Here is a 25,339-nt window from a genome sequence, read left to right on the forward strand (position 1 = left end):
GTAGCAATAATTTATGGGGAAGATGTCAAAGTGCTGTGCAGAATGTAAGTTTATGTAACAGTTAATATTTAAAAATTTGGAAGTGATTGTAAAAAATAATTGCATATTTGTTTTCAGCTGTGAAAAATACATATAGTATAAAAATTTCAGCTGAAGATACTGAAAATTAAAAAAAAAAATATTCGGACCAGTGTTTGCTTTTGATATTCTGCTCCCGCAGGGAAGATTCATTTACGTTCTCTTCGCTTGGCAGCGACTAGTGCGTGCAGGGCGGGATCCCAGCTGCAACCGGGCAAAAGTATACCTGCCAAGTTTTACGATTTTATCGTAAAGTGCCCGATTTTCAGCACATTTTTACGAGTATCGTAATGACAACTATATTTTTACGATTTTTCATGTTTCGGGTCGAAAAGTTTGCAAACTGAACGCGCTGCTTCAGACAGTCAACTGCACCAGCTGAATCTGGCCTTTTTTTTTTGCGGGGCTATGCAGGCAACACTGTATTGGCTTATATCTAGAGTCAAAGCCAAAGCCAAAAGGCATTGACTTCGCGGATAGCGGAAATGTGCTCGACTTTCTTTGTTACCATGCGCTGCGGGAGGTGCCTTGCACATGTTTTTGCGGAGCGGTAGCGTATGGTTCAGCCCTAGCAGCTCACGAGATGTCTGAGAAGAAATACTTTCAAGTTTTTATTCCCAGCTATTCGACTGACTTTCCATTTATTAAGAGGTCGCGTAAAGGTGAGCGGTACGCATTTTGTAGTTTGTGCTGCTGTGATGTGAACATTTCGCACGCTGGTCGGCGGGATATTCTGCTACATGTGAATACGAAGAAACACAAAGACTCGGCGAAACTTGTAGACTCTAACGGGAAACTTGGAGGGTACTTCAGCAAAGCGGATCTCGATACTACAACTCGAGCGGAGTGCCTTTTTTACTGCGTTCCTGATTGAACACAACGTGCCGTTCACGGCTGCTGATCACGCTGGAGACCTCTTTCGAAAAATGTTTCCGGACTCGAAGGAAGCTAAGAACTACGCCTGCGCCTGTACGAAGACTACGGCGATTGTGAAGGAAATGGCCAATAAAGCTATCGACGAAGTGATAAGTCACTTGCAGCACGCTCCGTTCTCAGTCGCCACAGACGGGAGCAATGACGCCGGCAACGATGCAAAACTGTATCCAATCGTGGTGACGTTCTGTGATAGTACTGTTCGCACTGCCTTGCTCGCGATGCCTGCCCTCGAAGGTAACTCCACGGGACGAAACATCGGTGCGCTTGTTGTGGACACGCTAACGAGCAAAAAGATACCGCTCCAGAACTGCATCGGCATGGCGTGTGATAACACGCCAGTCATGATTGGATTAAAAAACGGAGTGGCTGCTGTGCTGAAAGAAAGCCATGAGAACATTGCCATCATGGGCTGCTGTTGCCATTTGATCAATCTGGCGGCACAGAAAGGCTCAGCATGCCTTCCACTGAATGTGGATGAGGTGCTAGTTGACATTTTCTAGTATCTCGAGAAAAGCTCAAAAAGGAAGGACAAGCTGAAAGCTTTTCAGTCTCTCCACGATGTAGAGGCCAAGAAAATTTTAAAGCATGTCAGCACCAGGTGGCTCTCTCTTGGAAGGAGCCTGAAACGGCTTGTGGACCAGTGGCAGCCACTGCTTAGTTTCTTCGATAGTGAAGTAAGGCCCTCCGGGCAGGTTTCCAAGTTTCCCAGCAAGCCATGTAACCTTCGCACTGACCTTCAGAAGCATGCAAAGGAAGCGGAGAGCAGTCATCAGAGCAAAAGACCAAGACTGGACACAAATGTCCCCGTGTCGGATACAGCTCCCAAGCGAACCCAAAACCGTCCAGGAAAGGTCTTAAACAGAGAAGAAAGGCTATTCATGTTTCTTTCATCAGATGCAAATAGAGCATACTGTGACTTCTTGCTGTCTGTAATCCCAGAGTTTGAAAAGGTGAACGTGTTCCTGCAGTCTGGAGCCCCTCAAGTGCACTTGCTGCGTGAAGTGCTTAGTAACTTGCTAAGAGAGATCATGTTGCGTTTTGTAAAACCTTCAGTGATCAAAAAAGCTGATGTGTTGGCTGACGTTGACTACAAATCTTCCGTCAGCCAAAGAGATAATGAAGATATTGTAATTGGTAGTCGGACCACACAGACCTTGGAAGGCCTAAAAAAAGAAGCAAGGGAAGAGTTTTTTACACATATAAGAAGGTTCTTTGTTGCAGCAATGGAGTACATGATCCTGGAATTTCCACTGAAGTGTGAGCTGTTGAAGAGTGCAGAAGTAGCAAGGCTTGCGTCCATTGAACACGCCAGGTTTTCTGATGTCAAGTACTTAATCAACCGCTTCCCAGTGCTGCTACCACTTCAAGAGGGGCAAGATGTGAATTCTGCTCTGGACGACATTCAGGCAGAGTTCACGCGTCTTAAGTTGGAAGAATTACCCGCTGAAGTACCTAAGGAGCAGCAGATTGATGAGCAATGGCGGGCGGTGTCCGGTTTACGAGAAGTGGATGGCAGCTTTAAGTATGCCAGACTTTCAAAATTTATGTTGGGGGTCCTAACACTCCCGCATAGTAATCCGGAGTGTGAAAGAGTCTTCAGCAAAGTGAAAAAGGCGCACACCCAGTTCCGTGCCTCCATGTCGAAAAAGACTGGGGAGCAGTTGCTTGTCGCAAGATGTGCCCAGTCACACTAGGGAAAGTGCCACGAACAGGTCTTTGACAAGGACTTTTTGAGGAAGGCCAAGGCTGCCACGGCCTCTATGCTAGCCCACCCCTCCACTTCTGAGACTTGAGAACTTTTTGTGCCTCTTTTGTGAAATGTTTCTTTTGTATTCCATTCATCTAAGCCAGTTCTTAGAAAATAAAGCGCTATTTTAGTATTTTTGTACTTGGTTTTAGTATTTTTTGTCATCTCCTGTAGTACTTTAAGAACTGTGGGGTTGGCACGTCTGCAAAAGGGAGAACGCCCGTTGTGTCTCACCTAAGGCCGCCCCAATGTTTTGGTTCGTCTGCGTTTCGGCACCGTCTCGTAGCGCACCAAACGGCTGACAGCGGTAGGCATCACTCCTCGTGCTACTGCGGCACTCGTGCTACCGCGGCGCCCGTGCTACCGCTCCCTCTCCCCTTCGCCCATTGCCACATGCCTATTGCTTTTCTTTCTATCTGTGCGTGGCACGTCTTTCGTTTTATCTGTGCACCACAGCATGGTTCACGAGAGGTGCGAGTGTAGAGACATCGCAGCTGATAAGCACACAGCGAGCGAAGGTTGCCTAACTGCCCGCGCCAACTGACCTCCGTCGCTTCCTGCGAACCCCCCCTTTCTTTTTTAGCCTACGTTCTTTTTTCTTCACTCTGTCTCTTCATTCCCCCTTCTCCCGTGAGTTTATTGATTGAGGTGTCCTCACATGAGAGACAGTTATCATGCACTCCACAGCCTTTTTTCTTAGCTTTCCACCTTTCTTTAAAGAATCAACCCCCACCCCAATAAGCCCAACCACGTGCTTGCGATGTTTGAGCGATGACGGCAGTATTTGTTGTCACAAAAGGTCATTCGTCGCTATCGCGTCACTGGTTTCTGGAAAACCAGAAAAAATCACTTGTCATCCAAAAAAGATCATGACGATTTCCGCAACATGGTGGCACCCCAGATTCTCGCTTCGCTTGTTATTCACGCATAGAGGCACTCTTTATGTAGAAGCGAGGCAGCGGCCGTATTTTGTCGTTAATCTTGTTAATGATGGTTCGATTCAATGCTTCAGCAGTAGCTTGCTGCGATATTGGTTACTTGCTACAACGACCTCGTCGTGCTTGCTACAATGTTAACGGCGGCGTCACGATTGTCGTGCAAGGTTGCTGCGAAGTTGGCAAAGTGCGTCATGGTGTCGTAGCACAAGCTTTTGGGCACCCCTCGAGATTACAGCATATACCACTGTTGCGCTTAAAAGTAATGTGAGAAAAGATATGCGCAAAACGTTTTTATGGCAAGCGCAGGCGGCCCGACAACAGCTTGCAGAATATAGCACCATCAACCGCCGAAAATGAGTAAAGTGCAACAAATAAGCTGTCCAAACAGTGTACGGGTATGTAAATTGCGAAAGGCTAAGCCGCCTAACTTTTTTAGGTGGCTTAGCCGCTGATGCCATGGTTAGTGTTCATGAAGGTGTGGGTGAGTGTGATGTAAAGGAACTTTCCTGCAGTGTAACAAGATGTTTCTCACATGAATTCCTCAATTGATACTTTGGAAGGCTATGTTATATCTGTAACTGGCTCTGGTTTAACGATTGGGTTTCACGGGTTGCAAATGTATGGCCGAAAAAAACGAGTCAATGTTTGCAAGGTTTCGGCAAGTTACTGAATCACGTTGCAATGCAAGCAGGGGGTCGAAGTGAAACTTTTTTTTTATTTCAGTTTCATTTTTCCCCAAAAAAAGTTTCACTTCAACAGCAAGTTTGCTGGCTGTGCAAAAAATGTTTATGCTGCTTACCTAGAGGACGATGAAGTGAAGAACTCGTTTGTTCCTGTTTTTGTTGTCTTGGTTATTTTTACCCTGATTACTGTGACTCTGAAAATATTGTGAATACATTTTTCTTCTGTCGTCTCCCCGTAATGGTATTTAGAACTTTGAAATGACTCCAGAAAAGTAAGTAGAGAACCCGATGGTTTGGGTGCAATTTGTTCCCTTTTTTAGGGGGTGATTGTGTTGATGATGATTTCGCGTCCTTGTCCTAGTACAAGCTCAGCCCCTGCTCAACATGATGACGTAGCATCCTGGCCATTGCTGCTGGCTTAGTCAAAAGTGGGACTGCTGCTTGTGCGTTCATAACTGCGGCATGAGGCGGTAGCACCTCCGAGGAGCCTCGTCGAAGTTGACAGCAGTGCCATGGAGTGCCAGTGTCGCGGCCTCCGAAATCGAACACCCACTGATCTATTTGATAGCACAAAGAAGCTGATGCGACCTTTTTTTAACGTACTCGGGTAAACAATGCCAACTCATCAAACTGCGATCTTCATTTACAGCTCATGTCACACACTTGTGCTACTTCATGCATGCAATCGTGCCTGTTCTCAGTGCTTCTCCTCTTTGTTTGTCATCGTCATCCATACGCTTTCTTCTTACTCATGACAGTTCCTGGCGAGTGGTTCACGTTTGCAGGTGTGTGCTGAATGTGCCAAGACTAGAGCAATGGCCTCCTTTCCAAATTTATTTCTGTGTCTAGAAAAGAAGCACCGTCCAAGTCAATTTTATGGTCATGTTTCGCACAATTCTCTGCAAAAGTGCTGCATTGCACTTAGATCTTCCTGATGTCATATTACAGCGAAAGCTGTTATGAGATTAAAACTCTGGTCACACACGGCGTCGTAGTTGTCCGCTGCCACCGCCGTTGTCCATAAACACTATTGGGAAATAAGAAAATAAAAACTACTACCAAGGACACAGTGTTGCTCGAACCCAAGATCGCTGCGTGCCAGCTCAGTATTCTACCACTGAGCAACGCCGGTGCTTGGGACTTGTTTGCAAACTTGCCTTAGACACGCTTGATGTCGAGAAAGGAATCGCGTCAATATGAGTAATAAAGCGTTTTAGAACAGCAAAAGAACAACCAGGCATCACACTATGCGAATAGCATAACGAGGAGGTCATCCAGTGCCCGAACCCATTACAAAAGCTTGTTTTTGATCACCTAACTTTGGCACATACTCACTTCAGACGTAATTCCTCATCGTCGTCAACCATTGCATGAACAATTGGCACAAAATTACTTGCACGTGTTTAGCGGATACAACACTTCTCAAAAGTATGATGAAAGATAGCATAGGGAATGCTGGTCAACTACCCTGAAATTATTATAATAATGTCATAGTGGGTATCCAGCAAGTGTGCTTGTAGCAGTTACTCAGTGAGTGTTTAGAAAAAGCTCAGACAGGCCAAAGGCCACTTTTCTTGCTTTCGCTGTGACTGTACTGTGCCTTCCGCGCAGGCCTGGCATTTTTTTTTCGTTCTGGGAAACTCTTGATCTCACCTATGTAGCTGGCTGGATACTCGGAACACGACACCTTGTAGACTATGCCTTGGTGTTGCTCCTCCTTAACGATTGATCCTTCGGTCATCGTAGCAAGTGGGCAAGTGTCAATGCAGGCTTATGAACCACTGTGACTCCCGCTTTCCTGAGGAGAGCTGTTCACTGATGCCTAGCACACATGAGATGATGTTGCCCTAGGCTGGCTTCTCCGATTTTGTTGTTGATGGTGGGGTGGTGAGGGGGAGAGGGGGTCCCTTAACGTGTCTTTCACAGTTGCATCTCCACAGTACTGTGGTTGTCTTCTCAATACAGGGCGTGACACCCGGTGGATAAAGCCTTACGTGTATCCATTTTTTAGTAGCTTGTCAATGATCCTGTCCTCTTCTCTCTTTCTCTCCTTCTCTGATGTGCTGATTGTTCTTGCACATGAAAGAAGTGCCGAAATCATGACAGCTTTGCCTGCAGTTGGATGACAGGACATAAAATGTGAATACCTGCCAGTGCACTTTGTTTTACTGTACAGTGAGAAGGTCATGCGCTTGCCCTGTTGTCCGACTGCAACATCAAGAAACAGAAGTGTTCCATTTTTCTCTCGTTCCTCCATAAACTGTATCGCCTGGTTGACACAATTAAGGAGGGACATGGGTCTATGGGATATCTTATGTATTTTTGAACCGAATGTGAAAAGAGTTGGCATGCTTACTTAGTTCGTCCTCCTGATTCTAAACATGTAAATATTTTTCTGTGGCAATATTAGTTCATTAAATAATCCAGATAACTATCTCTATTGTTCTTACTACAATAGAAAAATAACCACCATTCAAAAGTTTACAAATTACATAGAGATTAACAGTAGAAAGCATAAGACACACAACATAGGAACCACTTTTTTGATTGGGTCAATATTTCTTACATTATAGTACACTAAACATCATAGCTCTGAATGTGGCCATGGTGTGGTCACACAAAGAGACTAAATTTAAAAACTTACATCAAAAGAAATTAAAACCTGCTTTATATGTTGTGTGCTCCAAAGATGTAGCTTCATGCTGCAAAAAGAATTATTCTGCTATTTGTAATAGTTTCCGATATATTGCAGGAATTGTCATGCAGGGTGTACGAAACTGCCATTTTGAAAAAATCCAGAAAACAAAAAATTATGACATTTTTAGCTGTAAAAATGTATGTATTTAGACCTACATGGTCACTAACATATAAATGGATACCAGAAAGCCCAAAAAGTGCAATGCTGCAAGCTGATCGAAAGTTGAACAAATACTTCTCGAATTACAGCACAGTAAAGTTTATTGCATGTAACCAAGAACAAGAAATTTTGTATTAAAATAAAAAAAGTAATTGGAGTCACAATTTAAAAACCGGCTCACAGCGTTGTTTTTTGTCCACATTTAGCTACACTGTGAAAAACTAATTACAGCTCTAGCTGTTCTAGGTCCACCTTTACAGAACAAGCAAACAAGGTAAAGTGGTCAAAATCTGTGTTTTGAGAAAAATACTGTTAAAACTTTAGTTCACCGTTTCGAGTGAAAAAATATCATGGCACACATGCTTTTAGGCAGTTAATATGCACCGGGCATGTAATCGAACTGATTTCTTGCATGAGCATGTCGTTTCTTCAAGTCCTTCTGCAAGTTATCATCGTGTGCTCATCTGCCGACACGGCTGCTTATCAGTTTGGTGACTGTGCTGACGCTAATGTGCAACGAATATGCACGCATCATCCACAATACGTTGAATGACATGGTGATGCTTTCCGGCTTGTTCAAAATGAGTTACATGTAAATGTCGCGAACCGAACTTGTGCACTCACTCATCAATTTCAAGGCTAGATGAGTGCTGAGATGTTAGTTTCCTTTTCACGTAAGACTACTGCATTTTCGAGTATAGACCGCGACATTGTTGTGAACACGTTGTTGAAAGCAGTCCACCTGTTGCTGGTAGCGTACACTGCGCGGGTGGCGAGCATGCTCACTACGAACAGATTAGTTTTCTGTTCATCGATGCACAGCGTACTCAACTCTGATGACCCGTCACCCAGGGGGGATGCGATATTGGCGTGTTTAGTTATAAGACTGCATTGCCGTTCTGTCACTGCAGAGATTGATATCTTTCGTAGCTTCACTTCTGCTTTTTACTTGCCATTCTCTAACTGATGAGGCTGCAAAACACTGCCGCTTTCAGTGACATTGTCGGCAACAGACGGGCTCGTACGTGAGCTAGGCCTACACCAGTGACTCGGCGACCACCGTTGATTGCCGCGAGTTCATTATCCTCATTGTCCTGAGCCATAGCAGGGCTCTTTTTGAAGTTTACGACGAACGAATGATTGCCACACCCGCTTCATGAATCAGTGTGGCACAGAGCTTCTTTACTGCTGTAGGCAGTTTACAGCACCATGATGAAATTGCGCATGTCCGTGTGCGTCACGATGGGGAAGCAGACGCTGGAAACGCCACTTGCCCAATCGCATGCCTAGATTTTGTCACGTGCCCCAAGCAGCCAATAGAATCACGCGCTGGTGCTTTTTCGATGTGTTGTTGCTGAAAAACCAATGAGCAAGGTGAACCAGCGGTGGCGTGAAATTGAAGATGAAGAACGACCCTTCCAAACAAGACCAAGAAACAAGACCAAGATGACGTCAATAGCTTGTGTGTACCGGCAATAGTTCGGCTTGGAAAAGCGTGATTTCAGCGTCTATTTATGCTCACATTCATCTCACAGGGATGTTATAAATTGATTTTGCGCCAGAAATAATGACGCGAGAAGCTAGAAACTTCTCAGATAAGTGCAAAAATAGGTACAAATTCTGACAATGTCAGCTTCAAAAAGTAGACTTTTTCGCGATTTATGACCTTCTAAGACCGGTGTCGCCCCTTAAGTTGTTTGAGGAAGCTACCTATGGCTGACTTTTTGATGATGCAACAGCAGCCATCCACGTACCTCACAAATATTTTTGGCTTGTCAATAAAAAAACAGTAGGGTCATCTCTTTTATGTACTACATTGTGAGGTTCGGTTTGCAGCGTAATGGAGATCCCCGCCCCCATTGCGGTCCCACTGGCTTGTCTGTAGAAGTTGCTGTTGAAACTGAAGTGTGTTTCCTTGAGGCAGTACTTTAGTAAGCGACACAGCTCAGTTCATTGAAAGCTGTTCATGCGCAGGACACAATGTCGGAATGAAACGAAGCACTCATCGCTGCTCACTGTCATATCTTTCACGCTCTCCATGAAGTGTCTGGCTTTTTGTGGTGATATGAAAAAAGTGTTTTGTAAGAGTTTTATTAATCTAGTCATGACAATTTTTATTGGCTATGAATAGCTGGTTGATGTCCTTCCCCTCCCGTCCAACATGTCCTCCATTCTGTACGCTGGGCGCCGTCATGCAGTAGTGCAGCATCATTCCCCTCCTCTTACACAGGGAGTTGTCTACATCGACGCCCCATTCGTGGCTTCTTGAGGCTCCTGCGGCTACGCTATATATGATCTACATCTTTCGGCACTTGAAACCCTCACCAATGGGCCTTATTTGCACCCGCCAAATGTACTGTCGCTTGAGGTTCTTTCCCTAGTTCATGCATTACAATCATTTTCCCCCCTCTCTTCTGTCCCCAAGCACACGAGTTTCTCCGACTCTTACGCCGCCATACGCGCAACCGCACTTTACTCTCTTCCCTAGAACAGGAGGTTGAGCTCTCCACTTCGAGCTTCCACTGTTTTCCTATGCTGGGTTCCTGGACATTCAGGGATTGACGACTCATCAACTTGCGGGTGATATATAGCGCCGGGCACCATTCATTTCCTGGCCCACGTTTTCGGAGGTCGGTGGGAGTTCCATGAAGAATGACAGGACGATATCCTTGCGTCTTAATATCAAGGAGGGGTACCTCCAGCTCAGACTCGACAAGCATCTCTACCCTCACCCTCATTCGTAACTCACAGTTCTAGAGACATGAATTTTGCGGTAAATACAACTACAAATTGTCTGATCAAATCATCTCGCCTTTTTATCCATATAAATCTCACGCCTGCTGTTCTAACTGCTCCTCCGCATATGCAGACTTGTTACACTGCTTTTTCTATTGCCTAACCGCTCAGCAATCCTGCTTTTACCCTCCCCTTTTCCTCTCCATCATCACCAGGCTCGACTGGACGGTGCCGAAGGCGAAGAACAGCATCGACTGGTCGCGCAGGCGGTCAAAATGTGCTGTCTTTAGTGTGTGGCTGAAAATAAAAGTCTGTTACTACTATCACTACTACGAAAGTAAAATGAAAAGAGCATTGACACCCTAGCTCATCTGGAGAATGTGTTCCAAGAGAGCACCTGCGTGTCTGTCAGGAACGAAGACTACACTTGTATCCAATGAGAGAAGTTTTTTGACCCTCAGTGCTGCTGGGCTGATGATGGTTTTGCTTGATCCACTCAAGCAAGATGTTGCTTACTTGGCATGAAATGTTAATATGTACTGAAGGGCTAGTTGGTGAGCCATGATTTTTTATTTTAATGCGATAGGGAGCTCTTTTTGCAGAAATTCTGGCGTCCGCGTGGCTGTCACTGGTTGTGAGTGAAAAATCATCTTATGTGTGAATAAAAAATTGAGAACGATGTAAATGGAATAAATAAATGATAAAAAATTCTGGAGCAGAGTGGGGACTGAACTAGGGTCGTTTGGGTCCAAGTTGGGATTGAACTCGGGTCATTAGCCTGGCAAGCAGATGTTCTACCACACGTTCACTCCTCTGCTTGTGAAAATAGTGAAAAGAAGTTCCTCTGCTTTGAAATGCTGTGAAAGTAGCTTTCATGCTTTACGAAAACACGCGTCATGTATACATGCTTTTCAATGCAACATGAAATATTGCAGTAGTAATGCATGGTACAAGCATTGATTGCCAACGGCCGTCAAAATATGTGATTATCATAATGGCTCTGTGGTTGAAAGCCGGTACCCCACTATAAAAGGCACATGTGCCCATTCTCTTAAAGTCACATAGTGGGTGCGTAGCAAATTCAAAAAGGTTTCATGCACTCAGTGTTTGAAGTCTGCACTTGGAACAGGATGTCGCTATCACGTTCAACTTCTAAAGGTGGAGCTTTAGGGTCGCCTAATTTTTTTTTTTTTTGAAGTTGCAGTACAGCACTTGTGTTTACGTCTTCAATATGTGCATGTTCTGTATCCTTCTGTGCAGTGCTTCATCAAAAATGAAATGTTAATTCAAACAAAAGTTTCCTTTTTCAAAGTTTGTCTGCTGCATTTATCAGTATTAATTTCTTTATTTCATTTAAACAATTTTTAATAAAAGGCTTAACTTAAATCTGTGCCTAGCCCTTCCGTGAAACATTTTAGCCACCACTCTCTCAGTGTTTTGTGTGACTTGTGCACAGGGCCTGTCACGGTTCCAAGTGCGAGATGCCATCCGCGAACGACTGCAGCAGATAGGGGCACACCGCAGTCGCCTGCCCTATGCAACTACTGTGCCTGTCTGCAGCCGCTCAGGAGACCTCCTTGACTTCCGGCTCAAGCCACAGTTCTTCCTCAGACTTGAACGGCTCGCACAGGAGGCTCTGCAGGTCATGTCTTCTTTTGTCTTTCTGTCGTAACGTCTACATGGCCTTCATCAGTATCTGCTTTCCTCCAAATCATGCAAACGAGAAGGAAATACAACATGGCTGGGGGCTAAGCCAGAGGCAGAGCAAACACTTGCAGGCAGAATTTGGTTGAATGCTCACAAGCTGCAAATTAAGCATCTCTATTGTGATGCCAAATTGAATCAGTCTGTTTGTTAGCTTTTTTTTTTTGTCCGTGATATTTCTTGCTTCGAAACATTTTGTCTTGAAAAAATCGTAGTGCTACATTCGATGAGGACAAAAAGAGAAGCACGCAATAGGACGGGCGTCCGTCTTGTTATGTGCTTCTCTTGTTGTTGTCATCAAATGTTGCGCTACAATTTTTCCAAGTTAGATTGTATCACCCACTACTGCTACTAACGTGCATATATATCACTGTCGTCAAAACACTGCAGGCAGTGGAAGGTGGAGAGCTGGTGCTTGAGCCAGACCATTGCCGGAAAGCCTGGCTGGAGTGGCTCACGAAAACAGAGTGAGTGGGCATCGAGACCTGATCTACTGGGTCACCGAAATATTGTGTTTTTGAACGAAGTAGAACCTTTGAATGTTTACTTTGTCCTGAATGCATAGTTGTCGGTAACAAAACATGCATACAAAGTGAAGAAGACGAGGACGGCACCGCAGGCGGCGCTCACCACTTTGTATTTTTTACCTTCTAAAGGGCCAGCATACAATTTATGTTCCACAGAGTTTGGTAGCCCAAAATTTTGATTTAGGCTTTTAGAAACTCACCCATTGGTATTGTTTCTGCATTTTCTTCCAAGGTTTTAGTTTAGGTCGTTTCAATAAACCATGTTATTAAGTACTAAGTCTTTATAGGATTTTTAGTTCCAACATAAAAAAAAAACACATTTCAAGTAAGACTCAAGGTTGAAGCAAACTTGTCCATCCTATTTTTTGTGTCTGTGCCTAAAGCCTTTCAGCTGTATGTTAGGAATTTGTGGTGATGCACACTACCTAGAAGAGGAATGTGAAGAGATCTAGCCAGTGTTTTATAGCTGGTCTTGTCTGTGGCAAAGAAAAACTCCAGAGCTTGTCAGTACCATTCATCACGTCTTCATCTTGTTTCGATAGTCTCTCTTCTCTTGATGCCGCCTGGTTTTAAGTGCCAAAGAAGGGAAGAAAAGTCGAGTTAGAAATAGACCTTCTGAAGTATGGCTGTTTGATTTATCATTTATCATGCCAACTATAGCTTCAGTATGCTTCCTCATATGCTTTGCTTCCTTAGCTAGTCATATGATCATTCCCATTTTGTGAGTGATGGCTACTTGGCTATGACTTATTTAGTGGCTGATAAAACACTGGGCTTTTGTTGTTCACTAGAATGAACTGAGCTTGATAAGCATTAGGGTACAAGAATAGGTGTGGCTACATGGAGTAAGAAAGGAGGTTCAGAGGTGGGGGAGGGATCATCATTTAGTATATGGGTATAGCACACCACGACAAGGACACAAAGAGAAAGAGACCCACACACACAGCGCTTAATGCCGCTGTGTGTCTCTTTCTCTTTGTGTCCTTGTCGTGGTGCGCTTTACCCATATAAATGATGAACCCCAACCAACTAGCCCGGCAACGTGCCTTAACGTGGGAGGGAGCCAGAGGGCGCGACGACACGCGATACTTCGTGAGCTCATCTGAGTTCACAGAGGAGGAGAAGGAGGAAGCGGAGCATATTGAAAGGATTGTTTAATACACTGCATGCGATGGTTGCGCCATCTCTGGATCTTTCTTGTAACAATGGCTTTAACTGCAGGGACTGGTGCATATCTCGTCAGCTGTGGTGGGGCCACCAGATACCAGCCTACAGAGTGCTCAATGCCGATGTAAGCGCTCATACAGGGTGTTGTGCTTTTATTTTCTCTTTCCTGATACAGTTGCCTCTATTTGTGTGTTCTAAACATGTCTTGCTGATGTCATTTACTGACCAGAGTGCCCATTTAATACGTACTTCCTGAGCTTTTGAAACGACTCACACCTTTCACACAAGTTTTGTTGGCTGTATGTTGTGGCAGTTTGTCACAAGTCTGCCATCATAGCTGGTGCCTGCTGTTTGATTGCTTTGCCATGTGCCATGATGCAAAATTACATAAGCTTTTTATGAAACTTCCTTTTTTTGCCTACAGTTCAACTTTAACATAATGAAGTATGCATTTTGCTCTTTATAACTTGGTATTGTCCCATTGTCTCAATAGTGATAAATGGAGCAATCAAACCATTAGCTCATGAATAAACTATGCAGGAGCTGAACCCAGCAAAAAAAAGTAGCCCTTAGTGCTCAACCACAGCAGCTGCTACTGTCATCAGTCATCAAAATCTAATCTATGTGCTTAACTATTCATACTCAAAATGTCGTACATTCAGCCTAAGTCATGGCATATTTGCAAAATGAATGTCACTGTTCACTTCACACGCCCAGTCTGACAATACAGACATTAATTTGTTACAGGATTGGCCACACTTGAATACCTCACGGTGCAGGAAAGCATGGCTCCTGCTGAGTGATAATTCGATAACTCTGTTAGGCATGGGAACATCATCCTTAAAATATAAAAGCTTCAGTTTCATCCATTGATAGCTATAGGTATGTGTTCGACAGCTATACAAAGTAAGGTTCGTAGTTTTATGCATTAAACATCCGATTTCCTGCACTGTGCAAGAATTGCCCTAAAAATTGAGCAGCCTGAAAAAACATCTTCATGCTGTGTTTTACTGCACCCAAATGTTCATCCGATTTTCCGGACTGTGCAAGAATTGCCGAAAAACTTGGGCAGCCTGAAAAACATCTTCATGCTGTGTTTTACTTCACCCAAATGTTCAAATTGCCACATACACGTCTAAAATCATTCTCAAAGTCCACCAGTGCATTTATCAGCTGGGGTGTAACAGCTGCGCCATTGTGCACCAGATGTTTTTAACTGTGCTGGCCACCCCTGCTGCGCCAAACTCGATTATAAGCGCAGTACTGCACTGCACTCTCAAATCATGAATTTGGAAAATTTGGCAAGCACTCTCAAATTATGACAGGTAGATTGCCACTGTCCCTCAAGAGAACGGTATATAACAGCTGCATCTTGCCGGTACTTAGCTATGGAACAGAAACCTGGAGACTTACAAAAAGGGTTCAGCTTAAATTGAGGACGACGCAGCAAGCAATGGAAAGAAAAATGGTAGGTGTAACCTTAAGCGACAAGAAAAGAGCAGAGTGCGTTGGGGAACAAACAGGGGTTAAGGATATCGTAGTTGAAATCGAGAAGAGGAAATAGACATGGGCCAGGCATGTAGCGCGTAGATAGGATAACCACTGGTCATTAAGGGTAACTAACTGGATTCCCAGAGAAGGCAAGCGGGTCAGGGGGAGACAGAAGGTTAGGTGGGCAGATAAGATTAAGAAGTTTGCGGGTATAAATTGGCAGCAGCAAGCACAGGACCGAGTTGACTGGTGGAACACGGGAGAGGCCTTTGTCCTACAGTGGACGTAGTCAGGCTGATGATGATGATAATGACTGCTCTGCAGCACCAGAATTTTTCCTCAAGGTGCGAAAGCCATCAAGAGCTGTGCCCGCAAATGTGGATGAAATATTGCTTTTTCGGTTTCATCAAAACTGTTGTAATTTTGCTTTCATAAAGGCTGTGTTCACTCCAGCAGGAGTCATGAATATTAATTTTAAAAGCGCAGAGTGGTCGTGACCGCTATGCACGCGCGATCATGCCAGGCATAAGTCTGAATGGCTAGCTGTGTTCTAATAACAGTGCAACAACCTCAGGAGGAGAGAGAAAGGACAGGAAAGAGCCCTCTTTTCTGTCCTTTTTCTCTCCTCCTGAGGTTGTCGCGCTGTTACTAGAACACAACCACGATGAACCAACACACCCAAATTAAGCTCTAATGGCTAGCTGCGCTCTCAACACAAAGAGACTGCTAGAGGACCATGTCTTCCTGGTGCAGCTGTATTCTCTTTCACCAGCATTTTGTAGAGTTAGGCGATATTGGTTCTAAAAGGGTTGGCTGCCAGCCTTACAATTGGTTGTTATCGCATTCTCTGCTTGCTCTCCTGGTGAAACAGCTCTTTTTATAACTTGATGTGTTCAGAAAAAAAAAAAAATAAAGAAAGTAACGGTGCTCAAAAGAAGTGGGGGTGGTGTCCATTTCCCAGTACAGCCTAGCAATGACAGGTTCACATGACTGCTCTTCGAGTGCATGTGCATATTCTCGTTCATTTGGCCACTGTGTCTTGCACTTATCGACTTGGCGGTCGATGCTCTGCGCGTTCAGGTTTAAAAAAAGAAGGCCATTGTACATAACTACAGTAAAACCTCCTTATAACAAAGTGGAATATAACAAACTAATGGATATAACAAAGCAATTGAAATTCCCATAGATGCCCACGTATTTAAAATCTCGTTATAACAAAGTGAAAATTTTCTTACTATGGATATAAGGAACCATTCTTCATCTGCAATGAGCATTTACTGATCATTTTGGTATATGTCAATTCAATATTTTAGAGTGCATGACGGTTTATGTCTTATCACGGCTGCGGTAATTCAAAACTCGTGCCTTAGCGCTCCCCAGAAGCCGCCTGCGGCCTGCCAACACGGGTGTGGGAGCAAGTCTTCCTGCCTCCCCTTTCCTCAGGAACTAACGGACTCGCCCGCACAGGGACTTCGCGAGCCTGCGTGTCAGCCGGCCTCCTCTCTCCTGTAGAACTCGTTGACCCGCTTGTGCATCTGACCTCCTTCTCCCCTTCAGCTCCACGCCGGGGCCTCGCACGCCGCTGGGGCGGCGGAGATCGTGGCGTTCGTCTCTGTTGTTTGCTGTGGATGAGCGACACCACCTCTATCAGTTTCTGCCGCTAGACACAAGATGGACAACGGAAGCGGCAAACATAGGCACAAAAATAAACAATTGAAATAAAGTCAGCAATATTGAAAGCCGTTGAGTCTGGCGTTAAGAAAAGAAAGAAAAGTGCCCGACGATTTTGACGATGTGGCTGGGTGCTGCGGGCGACCAGGCCCAGATGTCGAGGGGCGCTCCCCATCGTGCTTGACTGCGACACCTTCTGCATGTATGTCGGTGCCAATGCATGCACGTCGGTGACAACCGAAGAGTTGTCAGATGCGGGAATTATGCTGAAGGAAGACAAATCAGTGACGTGGAAACAGTGGTGAATGTCTCGACACCTCGGAGCCCAATGTTGGCGAACCCGATGCCCGCGCAAGCGCTGGATGTGACAGACCTGCTGTGCTGCTTCTTTGGTGCTTATGATGACGGCGAGGACGGACTCGAAATAGCCGCTGCAGCTGAAAAAACAGCCATTCGCGTGAGGAAGAGTCCGCAAAGTCTATAATATTAATGACTATTTTTCTTCGAAGTGATCTGCCAGCTGGTGTGCTGAATTTGGCGGAAATAAAGTATATGTTCTTTGTTATTTTGCTGTTTTTTGCCTTCTGACGGCTGTTTTTCTCTGCACGGTGGGCTGTTCTGATATTCGTTGGTGTGTACATTCTCTCTTGCTGGCTAGTTGCTGGTAGAAATGTATATTGACTATAATAAACTGATAGTTTTAATGAAGTAACTAAAAAACTCCCCCTTCAACTTTGTTATAATCAGGTTTGACTGTATAAACAAGTCACAGTTCCAATGTAAGGGCAAAGCAATGAATGTGATAGCAGCAAAAAGTAATGTTATACGAAGTGAGACTAGCAGCAAACTTTTGGATCCAATCTCGCATAACTGTACAAAACTATGGTGTATGAGAATGCGGCCACTTCAAGGAGAGCAACATTTTTCGCAGTATCTTCGCAGTGAGAGTGCAGCATGTAAAAGCGTATGCGAGTCGCTTGCTAATGGCTGCTGAGCTAGCGTGCGGGCCAGTCATCTCTACCATGGCCTTAGAAGCATAGTTCGTTGTTGTTGCTCAAGTGGCTCGCCCCCCTTTTCTCGCTTTTTTTTCATGCTTTTAAGACGGGTGTAGCGCTTCCTCTCTGCTTCGACTACAAGCCTCCCAGGCGGGGAGATGTTATCGTGTTATTTATCGCACTGCCCTTCGAGCGACGAAGATTGGCCAGATCGTTTGACCTCTTCAGTAGCGTTCTTCACCCCTGCTCGTGCGCTTTTACCCATGGATAGAACATAAGATGCAAGGGGGTATGTTATCTATTTTGAATTTACTCAGGACACGACGGCAAAAACCCATCGAGTGTGTCTATATAATTTCTGTTGCCATAATAAGAGTATTGCATAATTTTGCTTAGTGTTTGAAAAATGCAGCATTGAACAAATGTTGCTTCACAAGTGCTTGGAACGAGGCTTGCTCTGCATGTTCTTACTGCTCTAAGTATGCTCGAACTGGCCCTTCTGGCTGCTCCAAGCCTGCTACAAAAGGCACTTTAGCCTGCTCCTAGGACTGCTCCCAAACCCATGTTATCCTGTTCCACCCTTATATCAGGCATTTTGGTGCTCTGCTTATGTTCTGCTAGTACGAATTCTTGTTTAAGACGAACAACACGGGAATGTTTCTTTGGTTTCCCATAGACTCAATGTGAAAAAAATCTGATTAAGACGAATTGCATAACAGGCCTCTTCTGTTAAGACGAACTATCACAGCGATCGACAAAACGAAGATTCTGTACAATGAACATTATAGTTTTGATGGGGGCATTCAGGCGAACAAGAAAAAGCTAAATGTAAGAAAAAAATTAAGTACTTTTTAGGCGCAAAGACTCAAAGAAAGCTGAAATCGAATTGTGATATGAAGGGAGAAAGCGAGCTAAGTGGAAAAGAAAGGTCGGCGCATAAAGCTGATATCTTCCCCACGCCTAGCCTGCAGGTGGAGAAAAGGCCAGATTTATCTCCAAAGAAAGCAACAATAAACGTTTGTTCGTTTGTATTCTCCTCGTGTTCTTCAATTCCCCAACTGGAGTATAGTGCAGAACAGAAGAACACAAGAGCTTGGCTAGAGAGCAAAATGCTAGGGAAGGGGGGGCGAAAAAAAGCCAGATGAATGTGAAAACGGGAACAAAGATAGTCTGTACATTATAATCACATGAAATCAAAACCACATATGCAGCACGAGCACTCCTATCAGAGGAGTCAGATGCATTGTCATCGCCATCTCACAATGGTGCCTAAGCACATGTTGTGGTCAGTTTGTGTTGTTTTGCAGAAGGCCTGTGTGCCTCCCATCTGTTCCCAGTGAAATGCTGCAAATTGTGATGTGCCATTTTCATTACGAAAATGCACGACAAACGAAGGTCATTTCGCACACTAAATATAGTTGCGTCAGGTCTTTTTTGTGTGCCCGAGGCTTGTGATCATGAGTAGCTTAAACGGATATCTTCAGCTGCATGTCGTTCAGGAAAAGTTACTGCGGGCTTAAAATAAAAAAATATCAGGAGTGAAACAGCTGCTCTAATTGTGCCAATTTGATGCAATTTTTGCACCGAGCTTTCACGAGATTTCATGAGAACCGTGAAATTTGCTAAAATTGCACCACGCTGCGCCAAAATGCCCGACCGGCCTCGAAATTCTCTCAATCGCCTTAATTTCAGTGATAAATGGAGGCCACGTACGTTGCCCGCCTGCAGTTTGAGTTATATCCAAGCACACAGACTCTAACCCTAAACCACGGTAACCTAACCATGCTAACCTTAATCCCATTAGGTCAGGGCACTCCCGAGGCGTGATCGACCAGATAAAGTACAAAGCCGTGCGACCATTGGTCCGCTGACCGCAACGGATACCTATCAGCAGGACGACGCAACATCAAGGCGAAAATGCATTGCCATGGCACTGAACTCTTTGCGGGAAATATGAACTTCCTAGTCAGCAAAAGCGGCTTTGGCATGTTAGTAACTAGAGCTGGAAGCGCATACCGCATTTTCCGCGCGGGATCACAGTCGAGGTTCTGCAAATGCCGCCGTTGCCGGTGACCACGTTGGTCGCATAGCAATGGCACATAAAAATTTTTGCTGTCTTGAACTTGCGTTTGTTTCGTTGTCCCGGGGATAGATATCGGGTGCGGTCGCCGGACCAACGGGCGTTCGCCGCTGTTACTTTATCTGGTAGAACGCGCCTTGCAAGCGAGCCGAAATGTTGTGCCCTAAACCTAACCCGCATAGTAAAAAAAAAAAAAAATGAGGGGGGCCTAGCGGTCATCGAAAACTTATTGGCCTTGCTCTAACCCGTGCAGAACGCTGCTTAACCCACCTTTGCCGCAGTACATCGGTGCCCTGCGAAAAAGCGTATTATGATTTGGAAGGGGCTGTTAGCACTACTCACGGGACAGCAAGTTTCGCTCAATCACTCATGCGTGTATACATTGCATAATTGTGAGCACTAGTATGATCGTTGACGTCTGAAAAAGTTACTGGCAATCATTTGGAAGAGTGTATGACACTTCTGCCACGCTTTAAAAAAAAAACTGCACAATTTTTGTTTTTTTCGCCACCCCTACTCCTGAGTTTTACAAATTCCTTGAATTTCAAGGTCGCCAGCTTGGCAGATCTACATTTTATTTCATGGATTTTGTCAAAGGACTTGACAGATGCCGCAAGTGCTAATGTGAACTTCATTATTGTTTGCTCAATGGGGTAGATCGAAATACTACTTTTATTCAAACAGCAGTGCTCAAGTTTAATCTGCATAATTTAGGTGATGTTGAATGGCTTGAACACACTTTTTTTTCCCTAAATGTAGGTCTTCTGTGCTCCAAATTTGGTCTGTCGTGATAAAAAATAGATGTTTTATTTCCCGTAACCTGCTCCAAATTTGCATTTTAGTGCTTGAAAAGTAAGGTTTTGCTGCTCCAAAAATTGCTCCTAATTCTATTTCGGCTGTTGCACCCCTGAAATATTCAAACCTCAGAGAAAAGTTTTCAAACTTTCATAAGCAACTTGGCAAATATCGGCTTTGCTAAGGTAGTGGTATGCAATGGTGGCTTATCGAAAAGTTATAGCCAAAGCCAATAAAGCAGCCTTTCAGAAGGTGTACAGCCAGAACAATAAAATTTCCATTCTTTGAAGGAAAATTGTGCTTGTCTCTCTCTTTTTATCATATTTTAATCGTCAAAATAGGGTCATGCTAAAGTTATATTGTTAAAATAAGCTAGCAATTTGTTCATGAGCATATTTATTATGAACTCGTGAAATTGAGTACTCGTTATATTAGTGTAAATACTCTACTTGAAAGCATAGTTTTTATCAACCTGAGCCAAATAAATGCTTTTTCTTGTTCCTTTCCTCCTCATTATAAGTATACAGTACTTCATTCAGTGTTTTCAAGCAACATATTTGGGTGTACTTGGCATGTTAGCTTTTGGTTTTGGGGGGTACCCCTGGATTCTGGATAAAATGAACAAATGATTGTGATCCCTTGTAGTATGACTTAAAGAGAAGTCTACTGTAGTATTTTTAACCTCATTATAAAGAAATATATGTATCCGTTATTTCAGTATAATGAAGTTAGCAGAACTCTAAAGTGAGATGATAGTAATCAATTAAGAGGGACAAGATTTTTTTTGCTGTGGAAAATTACCCAAAAGATAATTTTTTTGCAATTACAGCATAGACGAGCATAGACCACTTATAACAAAGCTTAAAAAAAAGTTCTTAGTAAATTTCATACAATTTTTTTTATGGTAGAAAAAGGGTTAGATAAAGGCATGTAATATTTAGGAAAAAAAAGTGTTGTGACTCTTTATTTGTGGAATAGTCACACTCATAATTTTCTTCCCAAATGTGGAAATAAAAACATGCAGCCATGACAAAAGTGTGCATTTTGACCACCGCTGCTTATGATAGGTATCTAGAAGCACGCAGTGTACAAAGATTATCATACCAATGTGGGGCACACAGCATCACCCCATAAGCGCACTGAAAGGTATTTTTGTGGTTTGATTACCTAATTGAGTGTACGACGCTGTGCTGCAACTGGAAAATGACTGGTCGAAGAAAAGATGTTATTGAAGGCTCTGCCTAGGCATGAGATGGATAGAGTTTCATTGCAAAGATGGGATTGCAACACTGTATGGAATAAAAGTTGTGTATGTTGTATAAGGTGCCTTAGAGGGGCATTTAGATGAGTCTTGACATTGATGAGGCACCTTACATAGTTTTTATTTCATGATAGCACAGAACTGTTTTGCAATCTCAGACTGCGATAGCAAGATATTTGACTGCAGCTGATGTTTCACATTGGAGAAGCCTCAAAAGCATTGCACTTTCCCTTGTGCAGAGCGAGGAGGTGTGGGTAAGCGCAGCAACTGCGCAGGAGGCGGCTACCAAGGCTGCTGTGAAGCTGGGAGTGGAGCGGGAGGATGTGCTACACTTGCGACAAGGTACCCTGTCGCAAAGCTTGTCAATGTGCTTCTGAGAATTTCATTATTTTCAACTATGAAATCCACACATTTTCACAGCAGAAGCATATGCTTCATCAATTGCATATAAAGCATACTTGTCTCACGAACTTCATCATACCTACAGACTCGCTACGTGTTGTTAGTGGCACAATAATACCTTCAAAACAGGGCAACTCTATTAATGAATTGTACAAGTTGTGCACTCAGCCTGCATCTACAAGCTGGTAAGCCTTGAAGGGTGAACTTGTCGGCTAGTTAGTTGAACATATTGTAGGGCAGCCAGTGCAAAAGACAAGGACAATGAAGAAACACGTACAAGGGATGTTCATATGAAAAAAGCGAAACCAGACAGTGTGTATGAATTAAGACTTTATGTAGAGTATACATCCCAGGACAACGATACCATTGAAGAACGAGACCAAGGATTCCTTTTTCCCAAAATTCCTTTGGCCATAACGAGACCAAGTGCTTCTCAGCGTCATTGAGTTCATCGTTCAAATTGCAGCACTTCTCGTTCATATGTTTCTTCATGCGACCAAATAGGTGGAAATCACAGGCGATGAATGGCGGCCAGTTTAACATTTTTTGCTGTCAGAAATCGGATGACGCCTTGCTACTTCTCAGTTGTCATGATGTGAACACCAGCCTGCCCTCACACGCACTGTCGCGTGGATTGGACGGCGCTTTTTATAAGAGCCTCTGTGTCCTCCTGCACATGCAGGCGCCTCCGCATGCTTCAATCTATGGCGGATGCTTCAATCGCATCTCTAGATGTTTCGCTACGTCCTCCCATAGTCGCATAGATATCTATGTCAATATGACTTTTCGTACATTTTCTAATTTGAGCACCCCTTGTACAATCACACATAGCCATGTTATGGTTGTATGTGTGCATTTACTCTCCTTGTCTTTCGCGTTGTTTGCCCTCACAACAGGTAACTCTTGTTCACTTCACTGCAAACTGCTTATGAAAAATCTGTTCCTGGTAGCCTTTTCAAACAAATATTGCAGTACAAAAAGCAATATACAAAAGATAGAAAAAATTCAGCGCCTAGCAGCCCGTTTTATTTACAGTAGGTATAGACGCCGCGATTGCCCCTCTGCGATGTTGCAGTTGGCAAATCTTGAACCTCTTGAGGACAGACGACGAGCTGCTCGACTTAACTTACTCCGTCTAATATATTTTTCTAAACTCGAAATAAAGCCAGACAACTACATGGTAAGGGATTCTTCCAGGCCTTCCCGTCACAAACACAGCTGTAGCATCAAGCCAATTTTCGCAAGAACTAATTTATACAAACACTCTTTTTTCCCGAAATCAATCTCTGAGTGGAACTTGTTGCCCCGAAACTCTACTCTTCTTTCCTTTTCACCATAAAATGCGCCTTGTGTTTCCTGGCTTTCACAATACTTGTTTGATTTAACAACTTGTTGTGTGCCTAAGAGTGTGGTGCTTTGCTTATGGATTGTGTTGCAGTGGGTGTACTCAGCCCTCTGGAAACGAGTATAATTTGATGGTGATTTCTATGTTTTTCTTACATTTCGTGTATACCAGTATCAATTTTGTTGTAACTTTGTTGTACCTTTATTTTACCTTCGAACTTGCTGTACCTTTCCTGCTTGGACCTTAAATGGTTCGCAGTATATGATAAATAAATAAATAAATAAATATCATCATACTATGGGTGTGCAAATGTCAAATGTTTTTAATTAATAGAATCAAATACAGTCGAGTCTCAATAATTCGAACTCGAAAGGGCCTGAAAATTTGTTTCAATTAAAAGAAGTTCAAATTAATGAAACCTAATTAAACGGAGGGCTCTCCATGCAGTGGCGCATGTGCATTGAGCTAACACACGAGGGGGAAGTTTTAGAAGACTTGCATTTATTCACAAATCACAGGACATCCGTTATTAATTGAAGTAATCGATGATGCGCATCTGCACACGTTTGTCTTGCAGCGAGTCAATCAATTTTGCAAGCAGCTTGCAAAGTATTTCTACTTTGGCTTCAGCATTCTCCTGGCAAGAGAAGTTGCGCGTGAAAATGTCCAGCGCCGACACTTTCTAAAGACGACGACAACGACTGCGTAGCGGAGCCTCTTCACTACGCAGCCACAGCATGGCCAGCTTGTGATGAGAAAGGAGGGGCGTCTCCACGAGGAGAGAAGCAGATCGGCATTTGAGAGAAAACCAACACTCCACGGCAGCTGTTTTTTTTTTTTTTTTGCTCTCTTCGCACACGTCGTTGAAAGGAGAAGGGTTACGTGGCAGGTACGGGAAGGGGAAGCGTAGCAGCAACGTGTGGTAAACCCCCCCCCCCCCCCCCCGAGGCGCAGAGCCGTGCTCTCGCATGGGGGCAAGGGCTGCAGAAGATAGTGCTTTTTTTCTTTCCATCAACCACGTATTCATTCAACCCAGCGACAGCTTTCTTTTTTTTCCTCTCTCTTCACGCGCGGCATTAGAAGAAGAAGGCTCTTTACATGGCAGGGACGGAAAAGGGAGAAGCGTGACACGGGCGCGTTGCAGATCGGCATCTGAGAGAGAGCAAACGTTCCACCACAGCCTTTTCTTTCCTTTTCATTTTCTTCGCGCGCAGCGTTGAGGTGTCGCAGGTGCCGTCACGGGATTGGGTGGAGTGCTGAGAGCATTTTCGGAGCGCGGTATGTTCGAATTACCCGTCGCAAGTGCTTGTGCATTTGAATTACCGGGCGTTTTTGCTCATTGTAATACACATAGCTTTGACGGGACTTCATTGTGAGTTCGAATCAACATGAAGTTCGAATTAAGCATGTTCAAAATAATGAGATTTGACTGTATAAATAAAGACAGGTGCAGTTTTCACCATAGGTTTTTTGTTTTATCATATGCTTATGCTGAAAACAATACTTGTAAGCTATTGGTTTAATATCGATTAATACACGAAGCAATCACTCTCTGTACCTGCCAGGAAGTGTGTGACTGTGCTAAAGCATTAAGCTTGCGACTGTGATGGCTTTGGTTCAATTTGCATGTTGAACACTTTTTATTCCCTTTTTGTTTTTAAATGTAGTAATGCCACATTACAAAAAAAGAAAAAGCGTTTGTATTCATCATGGTGGCTGTGGTGTCGAAACTAGTGAGTGAATAATAGATGCTTGTTTGATTCCTGGATACAGTGGCTGCAGTACAATTAAGTGAAGTGTAGCAATGCCTTTGTACAGGTCGGACCACTGTTTGAGGGAACATACGAGCATTTGGCTCACGTTCTCCGCAGCGCCATGGAGCACAAGCGGCAAACGTTTAAACCAATGCAGAGGCTGTACAGGTCC

The 25,339-nt window shown here is 43.9% G+C and overlaps 1 protein-coding gene across 12 annotated transcripts in view; it reads left to right on the plus strand.

Annotated features, from left to right (window-relative positions):
• Positions 1–25,339, plus strand: part of LOC119160723 (valine--tRNA ligase, mitochondrial) — a 622,168-nt gene that overhangs the window by 304,797 nt on the left and 292,032 nt on the right. For all 12 annotated transcript variants that reach the window (XM_075881124.1, XM_075881123.1, XM_075881132.1 and 9 more), the window contains 4 exons: positions 11,432–11,617; positions 12,070–12,146; positions 13,428–13,497; positions 21,906–22,008. In XM_075881124.1, the coding sequence (XP_075737239.1) occupies positions 11,432–11,617; positions 12,070–12,146; positions 13,428–13,497; positions 21,906–22,008 (436 nt within the window). The remainder of the gene's footprint in view (positions 1–11,431; positions 11,618–12,069; positions 12,147–13,427; positions 13,498–21,905; positions 22,009–25,339) is intronic.

This window comes from Rhipicephalus microplus, chromosome X (genome assembly GCF_043290135.1).
Source record: "Rhipicephalus microplus isolate Deutch F79 chromosome X, USDA_Rmic, whole genome shotgun sequence".
Classification (NCBI taxonomy): domain Eukaryota; kingdom Metazoa; phylum Arthropoda; class Arachnida; order Ixodida; family Ixodidae; genus Rhipicephalus; species Rhipicephalus microplus.